The following is a 23,071-nucleotide window of genomic DNA, read 5'->3' on the forward strand; positions in this document are numbered from 1 at the left end:
CTACTAGTATGAAGAAGATAGAAAAAAAAAAAACCACCACAGGTAGGTATACAATTATGGATGAGCGACTGCTGACACAGAGGTAGCTACAGCCGTGGACTACCGTACTGCGTGCGTCTGCTAGTATAGACTGGATGATAATGATAAAAAAAATATATATATATCACTACTGCAGGACAGGTATATATTATATAATGACGGACCTGCTGGACACTGTCAGCACTGCAGACTCCTAAACTAAAAGTATGAAGAAGATAGAAAAAAAAAAAACCACCACAGGTAGGTATACAATTATGGACGAGCGACTGCCGACACAGAGGTAGCTATAGCCGTGGACTACCGTACTGCGTGCATCTGCTAGTATAGACTGGATGATAATGATATAAAAAATATATATATATATATATCACTACTGCAGGACTGGTATATATTATATAATGACGGACCTGCTGGACACTGTCAGCACTGCAGACTCCTAAACTACTAGTATGAAGAAGATAGAAAAAAAAAAACCACCACAGGTAGGTATACAACTATGGACGAGCGACTGCCGACACAGAGGTAGCTACAGCCGTGGACTACCGTACTGCGTGCGTCTGCTAGTATAGACTGGATGATAATGATATAAAAAATATATATATATCACTACTGCAGGACAGGTATATATCATATAATGACGGACCTGCTGGACACTGTCAGCACTGCAGACTCCTAAACTACTAGTATGAAGAAGATAGAAAAAAAAAACCCACCACAGGTAGGTATACAACTATGGACGAGCGACTGCCGACACAGAGGTAGCTACAGCCGTGGACTACCGTACTGCATGCGTCTGCTAGTATAGACTGGATGATAATGATATAAAAAATATATATATATCACTACTGCAGGACAGGTATATATTATATAATGACGGACCTGCTGGACACTGTCAGCACTGCAGACTCCTAAACTACTAGTATGAAGAAGATAGAAAAAAAAAAAACACCACAGGTAGGTATTAGTGATGAGCGGGTTCGGTTCCTCGGAATCCGAACCCCCCCGAACTTCAGCCTTTTTACACGGGTCCGAGGCAGACTCGGATCTTCCCGCCTTGCTCGGTTAACCCGAGCGCGCCCGAACGTCATCATCCCGCTGTCGGATTCTCGCGAGGCTCGGATTCTATTGCGAGACTCGGATTCTATATAAGGAGCCGCGCGTCGCCGCCATTTTCACACGTGCATTGAGATTTATAGGGAGAGGACGTGGCTGGCGTCCTCTCCATTTAGATTAGAAGAGAGAGAGTGAGAGTGAGACACTTGATTTACTGGAGCTTAGGAGTACTACTCAGAGAGTGCAGAGTTTACTAGTGACTGACCAGTGACCACCAGTGCAGTTTTATTATATTATTATTTATATAATCCGTTCTCTGCCTGAAAAAAACGATACACAGTGACACAGTAACAGTATACCATATCTGTGCTCAGCCTCAGTGTGCTGCATCATCTATGTATATCTGACTGTGCTGAGTGCTCAGTGCTCACACAGCTTAATTGTGGGGGAGACTGGGGAGCAGTAGCAGGAGTACATATTATTTAACAGTGCACACTTTTGCTGCCAGAGTGCCACTGCCAGTGTGACTGACCAGTGACCACTGTCTGACCACCAGTATATTGTGATTGTCTGCCTGAAAAAGTTAAACACTCGTCGTGTGGTGTTTTTATTCTATAAACGCATTCTGCTGACAGTGTCCAGCAGGTCCGTCATTAATTATATAATATATACCTGTCCGGCTGCAGTAGTGATATATATATATTTTTTTTATATCATTATCATCCAGTCTATATTTGCAGCAGACGCAGTACGGTAGTCCACGGCTGTAGCTACCCCTGTGTCGGCAGTCGCTCGTCCATCCATAATTGTATACCACCTACCTGTGGTGTTTTTTTTTTCTATCTTCTTGATACTAGTAGCTTACTTTAGGAGTCTGCAGTGCTGCTGACAGTGTCCAGCAGGTCCGTCATTATATAATATATACCTGTCCGGCTGCAGTAGTGATATATATATATTTTTTATATCATTATCATCCAGTCTATATTAGCAGCAGACGCAGTACGGTAGTCCACGGCTGTAGCTACCTCTGTGTCGGCAGTCGCTCGTCCATCCATAATTGTATACCACCTACCTGTGGTGTTTTTTTTTTCTATCTTCTTGATACTAGTAGCTTACTTTAGGAGTCTGCAGTGCTGCTGACAGTGTCCAGCAGGTCCGTCATTATAATATATACCTGTCCGGCTGCAGTAGTGATATATATATATTTTTTATAACATTATCATCCAGTCTATATTAGCAGCAGACGCAGTACGGTAGTCCACGGCTGTAGCTACCTCTGTGTCGGCAGTCGCTCGTCCATCCATAATTGTATACCACCTACCTGTGGTGTTTTTTTTTTTTTCTATCTTCTTGATACTACTAGTAGCTTACTTTAGGAGTCTGCAGTGCTGCTGACAGTGTCCAGCAGGTCCGTCATTATATAATATATACCTGTCCGGCTGCAGTAGTGATATATATATATTTTTTATATCATTATCATCCAGTCTATATTAGCAGCAGACGCAGTACGGTAGTCCACGGCTGTAGCTACCTCTGTGTCGGCAGTCGCTCGTCCATCCATAAGTATAGAAGTATCCATCCATCTCCATTGTTTACCTGAGGTGCCTTTTAGTTGTGCCTATTAAAATATGGAGAACAAAAATGTTGAGGTTCCAAAAATAGGGAAAGATCAAGATTGACTTCCACCTCGTGCTGAAGCTGCTGCCACTAGTCATGGCCGAGACGATGAAATGCCATCAACGTCGTCTGCCAAGGCCGATGCCCAATGTCATAGTACAGAGCATGTAAAATCCAAAACACAAAATATCAGTAAAAAAAGGACTCAAAAATCTAAAATAAAATTGTCGGAGGAGAAGCGTAAACTTGCCAATATGCCATTTACCACACGGAGTGGCAAGGAACGGCTGAGGCCCTGGCCTATGTTCATGGCTAGTGGTTCAGCTTCACATGAGGATGGAAGCACTCAGCCTCTCGCTAGAAAAATGAAAAGACTCAAGCTGGCAAAAGCACAGCAAAGAACTGTGCGTTCTTCGAAATCCCAAATCCACAAGGAGAGTCCAATTGTGTCGGTTGCGATGCCTGACCTTCCCAACACTGGACGTGAAGAGCATGCGCCTTCCACCATTTGCACGCCCCCTGCAAGTGCTGGAAGGAGCACCCGCAGTCCAGTTCCTGATAGTCAGATTGAAGATGTCAGTGTTGAAGTACACCAGGATGAGGAGGATATGGGTGTTGCTGGCGCTGGGGAGGAAATTGACCAGGAGGATTCTGATGGTGAGGTGGTTTGTTTAAGTCAGGCACGCGGGGAGACACCTGTTGTCCGTGGGAGGAATATGGCCATTGACATGCCTGGTGATAATACCAAAAAAATCAGCTCTTCGGTGTGGAAGTATTTCACCAGAAATGCGGACAACAGGTGTCAAGCCGTGTGTTGCCTTTGTCAAGCTGTAATAAGTAGGGGTAAGGACGTTAACCACCTCGGAACATCCTCCCTTATACGTCACCTGCAGCGCATTCATCATAAGTCAGTGACAAGTTCAAAAACTTTGGGCGACAGCGGAAGCAGTCCACTGACCAGTAAATCCCTTCCTCTTGTAACCAAGCTCACACAAACCACCCCACCAACTCCCTCAGTGTCAATTTCCTCCTTACCCATGAAAGCCAATAGTCCTGCAGGCCATGTCACTGGCAAGTCTGACGAGTCCTCTCCTGCCTGGGAATCCTCCGATGCATCCTTGAGTGTAATGCCTACTGCTGCTGGCGCTGCTGTTGTTGCTGCTGGGAGTCGATCGTCATCCCAGAGGGGAAGTCGTAAGACCACTTGTACTACTTCCAGTAAGCAATTGACTGTCCAACAGTCTTTTGCGAGGAAGATGAAATATCACAGCAGTCATCCTGCTGCAAAGCGGATAACTGAGGCCTTGACAACTACGTTGGTGTTAGACGTGCGTCCGGTATCCGCCGTTAGTTCACAGGGAACTAGACAATTTCTTGAGGTAGTGTGCCCCCGTTACCAAATACCATCTAGGTTCCACTTCTCTTGGCAGGCGATACCGAGAATGTACACGGACGTCAGAAAAAGACTCACCAGTGTCCTAAAAAATGCAGTTGTACCCAATGTCCACTTAACCACGGACATGTGGACAAGTGGAGCAGGGCAGACTCAGGACTACATGACTGTGACAGCCCACTGGGTAGATGTATTGCCTCCCGCCGCAAGAACAGCAGCGGCGGCACCAGTAGCAGGATCTCTGAAACGCCAGCTCGTTCCTAGGCAGGCTACGCTTTGTATCACCACTTTCCAGAATACGCACACAGCTGAAAACCTCTTACGGCAACTGAGGAAGATCATCGCAGAATGGCTTACCCCAAATGGACTCTCCTGTGGATTTGTGGCATCGGACAACGCCAGCAATATTATGTGTGCATTAAATCTGGGCAAATTCCAGCACGTCCCATGTTTTGCACATACCTTGAATTTGGTGGTGCAGAATTATTTAAAAAACGACAGGGGCGTGCAAGAGATGCTGTCGGTGGCCAGAAGAATTGCGGGCCACTTTCGGCGTGCTGGCACCGCGTACAGAAGACTGGAGCACCACCAAGAAAACCTGAACCTGCCCTGCCATCATCTGAAGCAAGAGGTGGTAACGAGGTGGAATTCAACCCTCTATATGCTTCAGAGGATGGAGGAGCAGCAAAAGGCCATTCAAGCCTATACATCTGGCCACGATATAGGCAAAGGAGGTGGAATGCACCTGTCTCAAGCGCAGTGGAGAATGATTTCAACGTTGTGCAAGGTTCTGCAACCTTTTGAACTTGCCACACGTGAAGTAAGTTCAGACACTGCCAGCCTGAGTCAGGTCATTCCCCTCATCAGGCTTTTGCAGAAGAAGCTGGAGACATTTGACAAAGCCTATATGTTTATCCTATTTAAAACACTTTAAAAGGTTAAGAGACACAATACGCAATTGGCGCAAAAGGTACCGCAAGGGTACGCCCTTAGTGTAGCAGACGCTGTGCACAGGGTGTGAGCACAGGCGTCGCAGACACTTACAGAATTAAACTTTAATAACTATACCTTAAGGAATGTACTTATACTATATACCCTTGTGCAGTGACAAGGTGTAAATGCAACACAGTGTAACCTTGTTAGTTTAAAAGCTGTATGAGCGACTGTGACGCTCTGAGAACCGTTTTGCAATATAATAAACACTCTAATACCAGTCTAAGGTTCTAACGCCTTTAAGGAAGAGAATGAACGTTCAATTGCAAAAGAATAAACAATACAAGTTATACACTACCAAAATAACATAGAATACCTAACTGAATTACTACACGTTAAAATACAATAGCTGCACAATTACATTTAAGGGGAAAGAGAGAGAGAGAGAGAGAGAGAGAGAGTGAGAGAGAGAGTGGCTTATAATAACAATAAAGACAATATGGTTGCAGAGAAACTTACGCACAAGGGGAAACAATCGCATGCGCCTTTCTGGATATCCAGCTCCCGATTATCAGTGATGAGAACCGTTGAAGAGAATAGAGAGCTGGCCCAGATCGGCTTGTCCTTTTATACACTACACACAATCTAGTACAATGGTCCCTATATTCTTATTGTTCATTGGACACAGGAATTCGTCTTCGCATTATAACAAAAGGTCATAGGTTGGTTCATACAGGTGGGCTGTGACTATTCCAAACTGCTCAGGTGGGTGGGAAACTGGGTTTCCCGCCGCATGGGTAATAAAGTGCAAATATAGTAAATGTCCATAAACTTCTTATGTCCATAACTATTCGCACGAGTGATTAATCCGCTTCAAACCAACACCGGAATATTGCTAATTAAATACTCTTCCGATGGATACTAAACACCACTGTATAACCCCTGTCTGACCCTTCGTATCAAACAAAGAGGGATCTCTTTGTCTATGAACATGCTATATTAACTAAACTTTCAGATTCTATCAAAGGGACCATAATCTACAAAATACATTATATGGTTAAAATATGTTACGATTGAGTCGCCCGCTAGACGTACACAAACTCTACCGTAAATGCGCATACCGTGCGCCCGTGGGTGCACGCAACAGCGATTATACGCACGCACGGGAGGGCTCATGCACGCGCAGCGGGGACACGCATGAGGTGCAAATATGGCAATGTGCATCATGATATTTTTCTGACTTTGACACATTGAAGGAGGAGCTAACACAGAGCGATTCCGCTAGGCATGTGGGACTTGTGGATGGAGCCCTTAATTCGCTTAACAAGGATTCACGGGTGGTCAATCTGTTGAAATCAGAGCACTACATTTTGGCCACCGTGCTCGATCCTAGATTTAAAACCTACCTTGGATCTCTCTTTCCGGCAGACACAAGTCTGCTGGGGTTCAAAGAAATGCTGGTGAGAAAATTGTCAAGTCAAGCGGAACGCGACCTGTCAACATCTCCTCCTTCACATTCTCCCGCAATTGGGGGTGCAAGGAAAAGGCTCAGAATTCCGAGCCCACCCGCTGGCGGTGATGCAGGGCAGTCTGATGCTGACATCTGGTCCGGACTGAAGGACCTGCCAACGATTACTGACATGTCGTCTACTGTCACTGCATATGATTCTGTCACCATTGAAAGAATGGTGGAGGATTATATGAGTGACCGCATCCAAGTAGGCACGTCAGACAGTCCGTACGTATACTGGCAGGGAAAAGAGGCAATTTGGAGGCCCTTGCACAAACTGGCTTTATTCTACCTAAGTTGCCCTCCCTCCAGTGTGTACTCCGAAAGAGTGTTTAGTGCCGCCACTCACCTTGTCAGCAATCGGCGTACGAGGTTACATCCAGAAAATGTGGAGAAGATGATGTTCATTAAAATGAATTATAATCAATTACTCCTTGGAGACATTCACCAGCAGCAATTGCCTCCAGAAAGTACACGGGGATCTGAGATGGTGGATTCCAGTGGGGACGAATTAATAATCTGTGAGGAGGGGGATGTACACAGTGAAAGGGGTGATGAATCGGAGGATGATGATGAGGTGGACATCTTGCCTCTGTAGAGCCAGTTTGTGCAAGGGGAGATTGATTGCTTCTTTTTTGGTGGGGGTCCAAAACCAACCCGTCATTTCAGTCACAGTCGTGTGGCAGACCCTGTCACTGAAATGATGGGTTGGTTAAAGTGTGCATGTCCTGTTTATACAACATAAGGGTGGGTGGGAGGGCCCAAGGACAATTCCATCTTGCACCTCTTTTTTCTTTTTTTCTTCTTTGCGTCATGTGCTTTTTGGGGAGTGTTTTTTTGAAGGGCCAGCCTGCGTGACACTGCAGTGCCACTCCTAGATGGGCCAGGTGTTTGTGTCGGCCACTTGGGTCGCTGAGCTTAGTCATCCAGCGACCTCGGTGCAAATTTTAGGACTAAAAATAATATTGTGAGGTGTGAGGTGTTCAGAATAGACTGAAAATGAGTGGAAATTATGGTTATTGAGGTTAATAATACTTTGGGATCAAAATGACCCCCAAATTCTATGATTTAAGCTGTTTTTTAGGGTTTTTTAAAAAAAAAAAACGAATCCCAAACACACCCGAATCCGACAAAAAAAATTCGGTGAGGTTTTGCCAAAACGCGTTCGAACCCAAAACACGGCCGCGGAACCGAACCCAAAACCAAAACACAAAACCCGAAAAATTTCAAGTGCACATCCCTAGTAGGTATACAATTATGGACGAGCGACTGCCGACACAGAGGTAGCTACAGCCGTGGACTACCGTACTGCGTGTGTCTGCTAGTATAGACTGGATGATAATGATATAAAAAATATATATATATCACTACTGCAGGACAGGTATATATTATATAATGACGGACCTGCTGGACACTGTCAGCACTGCAGACTCCTAAACTACTAGTTTGAAGAAGATAGAAATATAATGAATGACGGACCTGCTGGACACTGTCAGCAGAATGCGTTTATAGAATAAAAAAAAAAAACACCACACGAGTGTTTAACTTTTTCAGGCAGACAATATACTGGTGGTCACTGCTGGTCAGTCACACTGGCACTCTGGCAGCAAAAGTGTGCACTGTTAAATATGTACTCCTGCTATAACTGCTCCCCAGTCTCCCCCACAATTAAGCTGTGTGAGCAGTGAGCACTACTCAGCACAGTCAGATATACATAGATGATATTATCATGCAGCACACTGAGGCTGAGCACAGATATGGTATGTGACTGTGTATCGTTTTTTTTCAGGCAGAGAACGGATTATATTAAATAATAAATAAAACTGGTGGTCACTAGTATAACTATCAGCAAAACTCTGCACTCTCTGAGTACTCCTAATGCTCCAGTAAATCAAGTGTCTCACTCTCTATCTAAACGGAGAGGACGCCAGCCACGTCCTCTCCCTATCAATCTCAATGCACGTGTGAAAATGGCGGCGACGCGCGGCTCCTTATATAGAATCCGAGTCTCGCGATAGAATCCGAGCCTCGCGAGAATCCGACAGCGGGATGATGACGTTTGGGCGCGCTCGGGTTAACCGAGCAAGGCGGGAAGATCCGAGTCTGCCTCGGACCCGTGTAAAAAGGCTGAAGTTCGGGGGGGTTCGGTTTCCGAGAAACCGAACCCGCTCATCACTAGTGAGTATTCCCCTCTTTGAGTGTCTTGGTCCGTGTTGGGTGCCGGTCTGCAAGACCTCGCTAGGCCGAGTGAGGCTCGCCTCCACCTGGTGCGTAAGTACCAATAGGTGACGATTGGGTGGCTGAGCCCTTAGGGCCAGTGATGATGTTTACCTGACCGGTGAAGGTCGCTGCTACCCCCATTGTGTCCTCTTCCTCGCCACGGAAAGAGTTGATACTTGGTGACTAGTGTTTCTCTTCCCCTAGACATCTGGACCCCAAAGCCGAATCGCTCCGCTGAGGTTCCAGGGAAGGTTCCCAGTCTAAAGAAGTTCCGTGGCCGGAAGGCGAGATGGGCAACTTGCGGTAAGAAGCGAGTGACTCCTGCACGTCAGCAGGCACTACACCGTACTGTCCCTCTCACATATACGTGTGTGTGTGTGTGTGTGTGTGTGTGTGTGTGTGTGTGTGTGTATATATATATATATGTATATATAGAGAGAGAGAGAGAGAGAGAAAGAGAGAATTGAAGACTATGGCGCTCAGGTGCGGTTCTGTGATGGCTATACCATAAATATGTAAATCCCTTTTTTAAAAATGGAATTTATAGCAAATTCTATGAAACTTCTAAAACACTTCTCAATAAATTGTATGAGCGGCAGCTTATAATACATAAATATGTGCTTGGTATGCACATATAATCTGTTGCAAGAATTGGTGAAAACAAGCTCCCAAGAGTGTGATGGATATATCCAGGGGAGAGAAGGTATACAGAAGGGATGATAGGAATTGGTTTAAAACACTTATCTGGTAAAAAGAAGCTCAATTCAAACAACACTCTTTTGTGGCTTAAAACATGCGAATAAAACAGAAGAAAACAAACATAGTGTGTACCGTTTACATTTCGTACTGTGTGACTGCATAATTTTACAGGCCTAGTTAGGGAACTAGCTTATTCCCAAACGTGATCAATATAGAGCCTGAGCAATATATATATTAAAAGTACAAAAATGTAATACAAATCATCACATAAAAATACATAAAGAATGGCTGAATAACATGCGTACAGAGTAAAAAATTATATAAAGCTTATCTGTTCATGAAAATGGCTGGAAGGCATGCGTACAGAGTTTAAAAATTGTATGAGGCTTTTCTGTCCATAAATGGAGATGTCTGCAGGTATGCCCAACGCGTTTCGTCCGTCAGCAACTGGACTTCATCAAGGGGTCAACTTTTTACTCTGGATAAATCCATCACACTCTTGGGCGCTTATTTTCACCAATTCTTGCAGCAATATATATATATATATATATATATACACACACACACAAATATACACTAACCCTCCCCTTCACCACCTCCTCCTGGCAGAGAGAATAGAGCGATATAGGAAGAGACTGACTGCTGAAATACTGGAGAGGAGGATCCAGCAGCAATAGGGCTCAGCTCAGGCCTCATTCATCCCAAGCAGCAGCTGTTTAGACCAGTCATCCTTGACTGCTCCGACCATGTAACACTGTCTGCATCTAAATACACACTGTGGCAGAGTGAGTGCGGGCCAGGCGATCAGAGAAGGTATAAGAGCGGCTGCGAGTGTACGCAGTCAGCCGCTGCTACCCTGTCTGACAACCGCTGACTTATACCCCTATTTAAAGCAGAGAAGGGAGCGGGGGTGGAGCACATGAGGTAGACAGTGTGCCCTGCACTGCCTACATATGTACAGTGCAGATACATACACAGGCGGTCACTCAGTGGGATAGCAAACAGTGCACTCACCCTGCAAATGCGTGGTGGGCAAGGCACCGTTCGCACATACCTAGTTACGGCCCTGCTGGGGGCAAGGGTTAGGTTTAGGCACCTCCGGGGAGTGGTCAGGGTTAGGCTGCGTGTAGGGAGGGTTAGGGGAGTGGGGAGAGGGAAGAACACCCCTTAATCACCCCTGTCGGATTTTTAAACAGTGGGATCCCGGCATCATTATTTTTCGAATGCTGGTATCTCCTGAGGCGGAGAATCTACTGATTCCACCCGATCCACCCATTCACATAAAAAAAAAAAAATCTTGTCCCTCCTATGGTTCAGTGTAATTTCTCTGCATGCTTCCATACAGTGATGGCTGTCAGCACTCCGATTGGTGGATAGCTCCAGCCATCCACCAATCAGCATGCTGACAGCCATTCACTGTCTGGCTGCATGCTGGGAGGCAGGTAGAGAATCTGTGTGACCACCACCCACACCTGCTCCAAGGACCCTAGAATTGTGGGGCCCTGGGCAGCTGCTCAGTGTACCTATATGTTAAGATGGGATGTAGTTATGTCACCGGCGGTCAGGAGAGTGCAGCCACAGGAAGATTAGAGACCGGGGTGGAAGGTTAGGGTTTAGCACATAGAAGGGAAGGTTAGGGTTAGGCGCCCAGCAGAGAGGGTTAGGTTTAGGCAGCGGGGAAAGGAGGGTTAGGGTGATCAGTATGAAATAACTCCAACCGAAATCCCGACAGCAATTGACCGACGGTCAAAATCACGACAAGGTCAAAATCCCAACATAGACAAAATACCGACATCTAAAATAACGACAAGGTCAAAATACAGATATGTAAAATGCCGACAGGTCAAAATACCGACATGCGGCTTTCATTGGTTTTTTGTGTGTATGTCGACATAGGTCAACATGGACACCATATAAGTGTACCGCGTCCCCTCGCATGGCTCGCTGTGCTCGGCACACTATTATATTCCCACTCCAGGCCCACTGGGATGGTAAAGTGTGAGCAAGTCGGTTTCAGTGAAAAAATCATGAAAAAATCATGTCTGCATTTTGACCTGTTGGCATTTTACATGTCGGTATTTTGACCTTGTTGGTATTTCAAATGTCGGTATTTTGTCCATGTCGGTATTTCAAATGTCGGTATTTTGTCCATGTCGGTATTTTGAACTTGTCAGGATTTTGACCGTCGGTCAATTGCTGTCGCGATTTCGACCGTCAAGATTTTAATTGGAGGTAAATAGACTGCATCCCGGGTTAGGCACCAAGTGGGGAGGCAGGGCCGAAACTAGGCTTTCTGTCATCCGGGGCAAGGCACAAATTTGCGCCCCCCCTCCTCCCAAAAAAAAAAAAAGGTTTTCCACCTGTCCTATATTGTCTTGTAAGTGCTGTTTTCTTGTTTGCTCACTTCATTATGTACTGTGTAATGGGCGCTGTGGCTCCCTTGTGTCACCATATAAATAAAGGATAATAATAATAAATATATATATATATATATATATATATATATATATATACCTAAACAATAGTAGCAATGGCCCAGGTGCCCTTTGTACTGAATAGATACCCAATGAAAAAAGACAATGGCACTAAGGTTTTGTTTTTTTAAGTGTTACAAGTATATTGTCAGGTGTCACATCAAATAAGCCAATGCTACGAGGCCCGTAGCCCAAAGGGGCTATAGAGGGGATACGGGCCCCAGAACATTGGCTTATTTTATGTGACACTTTACAATATACTTGTAACACTTCAAAAGACTGAGTGCCAAAATATTTATATATCTAGATTTATGTGTATAACATTATATATATATATATATATATATATATATACACACACACATACACACATAAGCACATATCCAGCAGACAGTGCAGTGTGCACTGCAGCCAAGCTTAGGCTGTTGCCCCAGTGCCAGCACGCACCTTCTTTTGGGTGCGCATCATGGGCTCACTCCGCGACAGGAATAAACTGTGACTAGTATCTATACAAGTAACCATTGCTAACTGCACCGCTAAGTTGTTTCATATATGTAATTTGTTACCACATAGTGTCATATTGAATATGCACATTTTGTCATAATAAACAGATATGTTTATACATATTATATTCTTGAATAGCGCGAAAACCCACAACCCTATCTATAATACTATTGCACACAGGGGACGGGTACCCCTGTAAGGGTTCCAGCCGCACTCAGGCATACATGATCTAAAGAGCACATACTCGGTCAATCCCTGTACTTACACATGCTCACTCACTACTGTCCGCGGCCGCCAGACTCCCACCTCCGTCCTCTCCCTAGCATGTCCGCATCCTGCCTCCTTCCTCTCTCATCGCGCATGTGACATCATGATGCACTCCATCCACCGCGTCCCATGTGCCGCGTCCGCATCCCGGAAGCGCCGGGACCCTCTAGTGCTGCTGGCACCCGACAGCAGGTAACTTACTGTCGGGGGAGCTAGCGGGGCCAGTGCAGATCCAGAAGTGGTCTCATTAGCGCCCCCTACTGCCCAGCACCCGGGGCAAGTGACCCCCTAGCCCCCCCCTAGTTGCGGCTCTGTGGGGAGGGTTAGGGTTAGACACCCACAAGGGAGGGTTAGGGTAGGGAAAAGGTAAGGGTTAGGGGGCTTAATGGGAGGCTGTCTGAAATCTGATGAATGGGATGCCGCTGTCAATATACTGACCGCTGGCAATCCGTCAAGCGGTAACTCATACTGAACCAAGTTGTGAAGGATGTGGGGCACTCTGGATGCATAAATCATAACATTGAAAGGCACAGCAATGATTTAAAACAAAATGGTGGATATGCAAATTAGCCCAGGAATTAATGTGTTTGTGGGTAATACAGTGCATGTGGCCTGTTTTGACCAATAGAAATGCTTTTGTCTACTTTTGTCGATTTTGGGTTGATTTTGATGAATAGAATACTTTTAGAACTTCAAAAATCAAACTAACATCATACAGCAATTTTTAAAAAGAACTCAAAATCGACATAGTAAATTAGCTATTTGGAATAGAACCAATGTGGTCAATTTTGTGGGGACGTTGGTTCTATTCTGGTCGATTTTAAATAGAACCAAAATCGACTGTTAGTAAATATACCCCTGGTCCATGCACAAACCATAACCGCCGGTCAGTCATATTGCTCACTGCCCAGGATTTTTGGATATACTGTATTAACTATTACTAATTTAAATGATGTATCACTGTCTGTTGTGATACTGGGAATGGTCCTCAAATTCAGTTTTGTGACATTGCAATGACTGCTGCACAGTGTTTTGTAAATCACTCTACTTTCCTCTCAACCTACTGAGAAAGGGTGATATATTGAGCTGGATTGGTTTACGTGCATAAACAATATATTTTATATACAGTATGCTTTTTATTTCAGTAATCTATATCTTTTGTTTTCTATTGGTTCTTGTTACTGTTTTTCTTACCTTTTCTCCACAGTTTGTAAGAAAGCAGTGGCTGCAGCCCTATCCTTTGCTAGAAATTTTTGGTACATAAATGAGGACTTAAAAAAACCCAAGATTTCTTGCGGGGTTAAATTATATATTTCTGATATGTCAGTGATCCTGAAAAATAGAATACAAAATAGATAAATAAGCCAATTTCAGACAGAGTATTTCAAAAGATAAAATATATTCATGATTAAGGTAACAACATTGTTGTTGTAAATTTAGCACAGCTACGATCAACTCGGAATGACCCCCATTATTTTAGAAGCATTGACAGTTCCATCGTCCGTAATGGGTCGGTTACATGCAGAGCCGGCCCTAACCAATATGATGCCCTATGCAAGATTTTGGCTGGTGCCCCCTAGCACCGCCGCTAGCTCTGCAGGAGATGCCTGGCATGAGTCAGCTGGCAGCTATGCTAACGTTGGGTGCCTTTTGTTTATGAAAATGCATCATATTATTTGCATTACTATGTGGCTAGGATGCACAAGCAGATTCTGCTGATTAAAATGATATGTAGCATGGCTATATTCTGTGTTTGACTGTGGCTGTATCTGCATAAGAAATGCTACATTACAGTGATTTCCAGGAATACACTGCAACATAGCATTTCGTATGCAGATACAGCCGCAGTCGCACACAGAATATAGGCATGCCGCATATCATTTTAACCAGCAAAAGCTGCTGGTGCCCCTAAGCATACCAAATGCCCTAGGCATTTGCCTAGTTTGTCTATGCCTAGGGCCGACTCTGGTTACATGACAGCAATTCAGAGAGAGTAGTAGAGAGGTCCAGAGCTCAGTGCCAGTTACAGCATTTCCCATTTCTAGGTGAATGTTTGCTGCTATACTGAACCTTATTTGTTTACTTTCGTCGTTAATGGATTGCCACCTGAACTGACCATTGCATGTTAACTGGATTTTGTAACTAAATTGCTGCCTGATCTGACCCTTGCTGTTCACTGGATTTTGTAATTGAATTTCTGCCTGAACTGACCCTTGCTGTTCACTGCATTGTGTAACTAAATTGCTTCCTGAACTGACCATTGCTGTTCACTGGATTTTGCAACTAAGGGGGTCATTCCGACCCGTTCACACGCGTTTTTTTTCTGCGGTGCGAATCGGTGTGGAATGCGCATGCATGGAGGCCGCTGTGCGCGTGCGCGACATTGCCCGGCGACAGCGGCTTCAGACGGAAGCAGTCGCAGCGGCAATTGCTAAGAAGATTGACAGGAAGGAGGCGTGGATGGGCGGATCCGGACTGTTGGAGACCGTTTTCAGGGAGTGGTGACTAAAACGCAGGTGTGTCCAGGAGAACGGAGGGCGTATAAGTGACGTCAAAGCCAGGCCCATCATCGCTGGATCCATTGCACAGGGTAAGTATGTCCAGGGCTAGTCTTGTTTTGCGTGAATTTTTTTTCGCTTAGCAGGGCTGCACAAGCGATCGAAGCCCTGCTAAGCTAAAAAATACTCCCCCATAGGCAGGGACTATTGATCACAGAAGCAGCTAAAAGTTGCTGGCTGCGATCAACTCAGAATGACCACCTAAATTGCTGTCTGAACTGACCCTTGCTGTTTACTAGATTTTGTAACTGGATTGCTGCCTGGAATGACTCTTGTGACAAGCAAATTACTTGTTTACTGGACTTTGATATTCTGCTTGGACTAGACATTTCTTCTATTTGTCCTGTTGCTTTATTATACAGTAGATAGCCCTATTCTCCATACCGTACATCTGTCATTCTACTTCGTCCCATGATAACTTACTGCCTGCTCGAGTTTAAGTCCTAAAGACAAGTGCCTGGGACACATCATTTTCCAGGAAACGGGTTGTGAGCGGTAAAGGTCACATTTGTGCCCTAATATTTTGGGAAATTCTTCTGCCTAGGTGAGAAGTCGGAAGTTTGTCTAGGTGTATATTTAACTGGTTTTCCTTCTAGATATTTGCCTGTATTTATTTGGCCAATTTGTCATTTAATAACATTCCTATTATTGATAGCGATGATGCTGCTTATTACTTTAATGTTTCACTAGCATATCGGTTGGGTGTTGCTATGTTATCACATGTTCCTTTTTCTACTATATGCATACTTACCTACTCTCCCGGAAGCTGCGGGAGGCTCCCGTTTTTTGGGGTAGCCCCCCGCGCCCCCGGAAGAGTGGGCAGGTCTCCCGCATCCTGCTCGCACCCTAGTGATGCGAGCAGGATGAGAGATAACCTCCCGCATTCGCGGGTCCGTCGGGTGGAGAAGGGGTTAAAATGACGCAAATCGCGTCATTTTAGCCCCGCCCCCTTCCTGTGGACCCTCGAATAGCGGCATTTCCCGGTGCGGGGGCGGGGCTTAGTGATGTCACCGTCCGGCCCCGCCCCCCGAAGACACCTGCTGCATCTCCTCTCCGGGCTTCTCCCGGAGAGGAGAATTAAAAAGTAGGTAAGTATGACTATATGTGACTTAGGGGTCTGTTCATGAAGCAGTGAAAAGTGAGCCAGTAGAGAAGTTGCCTATGGCAACCAATAAGCATTGAAGTAATATTTATAATTTGCATACTATAAAATGATACAGAGCAGCTGATTGGTTGCCATGTACAAATTCTCCACATGCTCACTTCTCCACACTTTTCACTGCTTCATGAATAGACCCCTTAGCTGGGAATCTTCTTTCAGGAGGATATGTATGTTAACATTCTCCCCAGAAAACTCTTAGTACAAGTCTTCTGTTCTAGATGGTGAATCCGTCTCATACACATATGGGGTAAATTCAATTCAAGTTGGATCCTTTCCGATCCGACAATGCACTATTCAATAAGAGCGCCCAAATCCGACTGTAGGATTTGGCTGTTCCCAGTGTCCCATCCGTGCTGCTGTTGTCAGCTGTTATCCCGTCCTCCCAGCTCGTCCTCATCCCCGTGCTCGGCCACACAGTCCGGGGCCGGCCAGGGGGACACCCGTCGCTGCCGAGAGGAGGAGCCTGGCCGGGGGGATGCCCGTTGCTGCCGAGAAAGAGGAGATTGGCCGGGGGGACGCCCATCTATCTATAGTGGTACCTGCCGCCCTGCTGCCCCTATAAACCGCCGCCACGCTCCCCCATCTCACGTCCTCAATCTGACTTTTATTAAAGTCAGATTGAGATTGTCAGAAACGGGGCCAAAACCTGTCAGATTTGGCTGCATTTCCTACAAAAGCACGTGGATCCGCAGCTATTCCGCCGATACCCATGTTTTCTGACAAGTCAGGAATTTCCGACTTGTTGGAAAAAAACAGCCCCTGTTGAATAGGTCGGAACTAGAAATGAGCGGGTTCGGTTATCTGAGAACCGAACCCTACTGAACATCACATCCCAAGCCCGGATCAGAGCATGGCTCGGGTTTTCCCGCCTGACTCCGAAACCAATGAGGCAAAATGTCATCATCCCGCTGTAGGATTCTCGTGGGTTTTGGATTCCATATAAGGAGCCGCGTGTCAACGCTATTTTCACTCTAGTCCTGGAGAGTGTAGCGAGAGAACGTGTCTCTCTCCTCAGTGTCTGTCTGTATGGGAAAGTGGTGTGGCGACCTGCTCTGTCTTATGTGTGTCATTCCAGTGCGGTGTTGTGCTGCATCAGTGCAGTGGTGGTGTCTTGTACTGCTTCAGTCCAGTCAGAGTGGTGGTGTCCTCTGCTGCCATATGTCCAGTACTGCTGTATAAGTCCAGTCCATTGCAGTGGCTCTGTGTTGTCCTGCATAAGTCCAGTGGTGGTGTCCCTGTGCTGCTGTATAAGTCCATTGGTACTGCCATATAAGTCCAGTGATACTGCCGTTTATGTCAGGTGATACATCCATATAAATCCAGTCCATTGGTACTGGCGTATAAATCCAGTGGTACTGCCGTATATGTCCAGTGGTACTGCCATATAAATCCAGTGGTACTGGCGTATAAATCCAGTGATACTGCCGTATATGTCCAGTGATACTGCCATATATGTCCAGTGATACTGCCATATATGTCCAGTGGTACTGCCATATATTCCCACTGGTACAGCTGTATAAATCCAGTCCAGTGACACTGCTGTATAAGTCCAGTTGTTCTGCCATATATGTCCAGTGGTACTGATGTATAAATCCAGTGGTACTGCCATATAAATCCAGTCCAGTGATACTGCCGTACAAGTCCAGTGGTACTGCCTTATAAGTCCAGTGATACTGACATATATGTCCAGTGGTACTGCCATATAAATCCAGTCCAGTGGTACTTCCGTATAAGTTCAGTGGTACTGCCATATAAGTACAGTCCAGTGATACTGCCATATAAGTCCAGAGGTACTACCGTATAAATCCAGTCCAGTGGTACTGCCATATATGTCCAGTGGTACTGCTGTATACAGTATGTCCAGTGATACTGACATATAATTCCAGTACAGTGGTACTGTCGTATAATTCCAGTCCATTGGTGCTGCTGTATAATTCCAGTGATACTGCAGTATATATCCAGTGGTACTACCGTATAAATCCAGTCCAGTGGTACTGCCGTATAAGTCCCGTTGTACTGCCGTATATGTCCAGTGGTACTGCCGTATAAATCCAGTCCAGTGGTACTGCCATATAAGTCCAGTGGTACTGCCATATACATCTAGTGGTACTGCCATATAAATCCAGTCCAGTTTTACTGCTGTATAAATCCAGTCCAGTTGTGCTGCCATATAAATCCAGTGGTACTGCCGTAAAAGTCCAGTAGTACTGCCATAAAAGTCCAGTGGTTCTGCCATAAAAGTCCAGTGATACTGCCGTATATATCCAATTCAGTGATACTGCCATATAAGTCCAGTTGTACTGCCGTATAATTCCAGTGATACTGCCGTATATGTCCAGTGGTTCTGCCGTATAAATCCGGTGGTACTACCGTATAAATCCAGTTCTGTGGTACTGTCATATATGTACAGTGGTACTGCCATATAAATCCAGTGGTACTGCCATATAAATCCAGTCCAGTTGTACTGCCGTATAATTCCAATGATACTGCCATGTAGAGATGTGTGGCGGGCACTATTCATGTTTTGTGTTTGGTTCTAATTTCTAGTTTGTGTTTTGGTTTTGGGTTGGTTTTGCCAAAACCACCCTTTCGTGTTTTGGTCTTGGATCTGGATGATTTAAAAAAAAACATAAAAACAGCTAAAATCACAGAATTTGGGGGTCATTTTGATCCTACAGTATTATTTACCTCAATAACATTAATTTTCACTAATTTCCAGTCTATCTGAACACCTCACAGTATTGTTTTTAGGCCAAAAGGTTGCACCGAGGTGTCTGTATGACTAAGCTAAGCGACACAAGTGTGCGGCACAAACACCTGGCCCATCTAGGAGTGGCACTGCAGTGTCAGACAGGATGGCACTTAAAAAAAACTAGTCCCCAAACAACACATGATGCAAAGAAGAAAAAGAGGTGCAAGATGGAATTGTTCTTGGGCCCTCCCACCCACCATTATGTTGTATAAACAGGACATGCACACTTTAACAAACCAATCATTTCAGCGACAGGGTCTGCCACACAACTGTGGCTGAAATGACTGGTTTGTTTGGGCCCCCACCAAAAAAGAAGCAATCAATTTCTCCTTGCACAAACTGGCTCAACAGAGGCAAGATGTCGACCTCATCCTCCGATTTCTCACCCCTTTCACTGTGTACATCCTCCTCCTCACAGAGTATTAATTCGTCCTCACTGGAATAAACCATCACAGGTCCCTGTGTACTTTCTGGAGGCAATTGCTGGTCAAGGTCTTCCCAGAGGAATTTATATATCATTTTGATGAACATCAATTTCTCCACATTTTGTGGAAGTAACCTCCTAAGCCGATCACTGACAAGGTTACTGGCTGCACTAAACACTCTTTTGGAGTACACACTGGAGCGGGGGGTAACTTATGTAAAATAAAGCAAGTTTTTGCAAGGGCATCCAAATTGCCTCTTTTTCCTGCAAGTATACGTACGGACTGTCTGACATGCCTACTTGGATGCTATCACTCATATAATCCTCCACCATTCTTTCAATGGTGACAGAATCATATGCAGTGAAAGCAGATATGTCAGTAATCGTTGGCAAGTCCTTCAGTCTGGACCAGATGTCAGCACTCGCTCCTGACTGCCCTACATCACCGCCAGCGTTTGGGCTAGAAAATCTTATCCTTTTCCTCGCAGCCCCAGTTGCGGGAGAAAATGAAGGAGGAGCTGTTGATGGGTCACATTCTGCTTGAGTTGACAATTTTCTCACCAGCAGGTCTTTAAACCTCTGCAGGCTTGTGTCTCCTGGAAAGAGAGATACAACGTAGGTTTTAAATCTAGGATCGAGCATGGTGGCCAAAATGTAGTGCTCTGATTTCAACAGATTAACCACCCTTGAATCCTGGCAAAGCAAATGAAGGGCTCAATCCACAAGTCCCAAATACTTTGCGGATTCGCTCTGTCTTAGCTCTTCCTTTAATTTCTCCAGCTGCTTCTGCAAAAGCCTGATGAGGGGAAGCTGGCAGTGTCTGAACTGACTTCATGTGTGGCAAGTTCGAAGGGTTGGAGAACCTTGCACAAGACGGAAATCATTCTCCACTGCGCTTGAGTCAGATGCATTCCCCCTCCTTTGCCTATATCGTAGGTGGATGTATAGGCTTGAATGGCCTGTAGCTGTCCTCCATCCTCTGAAGCATATAAAATGTTGAATTCCACCTTGTTACCACCTCTTGCTTCAGGTGATGGCAGTGCAGGTGCAGGAGTGTTTGATGGCACTCCAGTCTTCGGCACGCAGTGGCTGAATGCCAAAAGTGGCCCACAATTTTTCGGGACACCGACAGCATCTCTTGCACGCCCTTGTCATTTAAAAAAAAAAATCTGCACCACCAAATTAATTGTATGTGCAAAACATGGGACATGCTGGAATTTGCCCAGATGTAATTCACGCACAATATTGGTGGCATTGTCCGATATCACAAATCCCCAGGAGAGTCTAATTGGGGTAAGCCATTGTGCGATGATGTCCTTCAGTTTCCGTAAGAGGTTGTCAGCAGTGTGTCTCTTACGGAAATGGTGATACATAGTGTAGCTTGCCTAGGAATGAGTTGGCGATTGCGAGATGCTGCTACTGGTGCCGCTGCTGTTGTTGCATATATCTACCCAGTGAGCTGTCACAGTCATATAGTCCTTAGTCTGCCCTGTTCCACATTTCCGTGGTTAAGTGGACAGTGGGTACAATTGCATTTTGTAGGACACTGTGGAGACTTTTTCTGATGTCTCTGTACATTCTCAGTATTGCCTGCCTTGTAAAGTGAAACCTAGATGGGATTTGATACTGGGGACACAGTACCTCAAACAATATTCTAAGTCCCACTGAACTAATGTCGGATACCGGACGCATGTCTAACACCAACATAGCTGTCAAGGCCTCGGTTTTCTGCTTTGCAAAAGGATGACTGCTGTCATATTTAATCTTTCTCACAAAGGACTGTTGGACAGTCAATTGCTTAGTTGAAGTAGTACAAGTGGTCTTCCGAATTCCACTCTTGGATGACGATCGACTCCCAGCAGCAACAAAAGCAGACCTACCACTCAAGGATCCTCCAAAGGAATCCCCATTAGGAGAGGACTCCACAGTCTTGCCAGTGACATGGCCTGCAGGACTACTGATTTTCCTGACTGAGGAGGAAGTTGACATTTAGGGAGTTGGTGATGTAACTTGCAGGAGCTTGGGTACAGGAGGAATAAGGGATTTAGGTGTCAGTGGACTGCTTACGCTGTTAGCCAAAGTTTCACAACTTGACACCGAGTTCTGATGAATGAGTAGCAGGTGATGTATAAGGGAGGAAGTTCGTAGGTGGTTAACATCCTTAACCCTACTTATTACAGATTGACAGAGGCAACACACGGCTTCACACCTGTTGTCCAGATTTGTGGAGAATTAATTCCACACTGAAGAGGTGGCTTTTTTGGTATTTTGCCTAGGCATCACAATGGGCTTATCATCCAACGGACAAAAGGTGTCTCTCCCGGTGCCTCATTTAAACAACCACATCACCATCAGAATCCTCATCGTCAACTTCCTCCTCAGCGCCAGCAACACCCATATCTTCATCTGGTGTACTTCAACAGTGACATCTTCGATTTCAATATCAGAAACTGGACTGTGGGTGCTCCTTCCAGCACATGCAGGAAGGCGTGCAAATGGTGGAAGGAGCCACCTCTTCCCGTCCAGTATTGGGAATGTCAGGCATCGCAACTGCCGACACACTTGGACTCTCCTTTGGGGATTTGTGATACCATCTTAGAATGCACAGTTATTCTCTGTGCTTTTTCCAGCTTAACTCTTTATATTTTTCTAGTGGGAGGATGAGGGCTTCCAAAGTCATGTGAAGCTGAACCACTAGTCATGAACATAGGCCATGGCCTCAGCCGTTCCTTGCTACTCCATGTCGTAAATGGCATATTGGCAAGTTTACGTTTTTCCTAAAACCATTTAAATTTCTTTTTGTTGAACTTTGGCTTTTTGTATTTTACATGCCCTCTACTATGACATTGGGCATCGGCCTTGGCAGACAACGTTGATGGCATTTTGTTGTCTATGTCATGACTAGTGGCAGCAGTTTCAGCACTAGGAGGAAGTGCTTCTTGACCTTTCCCTATTTTATCCTCCAAATTTTTGTTCTCCATTATTTTTCTGGAGTTATATAATAATATGCGGCACAGGAGAGCGTACCTCTACACCACACAGGGCAAACCCTGTGAAAATTATTTGGATTAAATATTAATAACTCCTTTATTTGGAGTAAATATTATTAACTCCTTTAATTGGAGTAAATAATGTACAGCATAGGACAGCACCACTGAACTTATACTGCAGCACCACTGGACTGGATTTATACGGCAGTACCACAGAACATAAACGGCAGTAGAGATGAGCGTGTTTGGTTCTCAGAGAACCGAACCCTACCGGACTTCACATCACGAGCCCAAATCCGAGTCAGGCTCAGGTTTTCCCGCCTAACTCAGAAACCATAACAAGGCAAAACATCATCATCACACTGTTGGATTCTCACAGGGTTTGGATTCCATATAAACAGCCACGCGTCGGTGCCATTTTCACTCTGGCATTGGAGTGTGTACAGAGAGGATGTTTCTCCATCCTCAGTGACAGA

General features: G+C 45.2%; 1 protein-coding gene across 1 annotated transcript in view; it reads right to left on the minus strand.

Moving 5' to 3' along the window:
* The window catches only part of LOC134944000 (uncharacterized), a 158,382-nt gene that overhangs the window by 24,804 nt on the left and 110,507 nt on the right, over positions 1–23,071 (minus strand). The window contains exon 5 of the mRNA XM_063932545.1: positions 13,904–14,041. Within this exon, the coding sequence (XP_063788615.1) occupies positions 13,904–14,041 (138 nt within the window). The remainder of the gene's footprint in view (positions 1–13,903; positions 14,042–23,071) is intronic.

This window comes from Pseudophryne corroboree, chromosome 7, assembly GCF_028390025.1.
Source record: "Pseudophryne corroboree isolate aPseCor3 chromosome 7, aPseCor3.hap2, whole genome shotgun sequence".
Lineage (NCBI taxonomy): Eukaryota > Metazoa > Chordata > Amphibia > Anura > Myobatrachidae > Pseudophryne > Pseudophryne corroboree.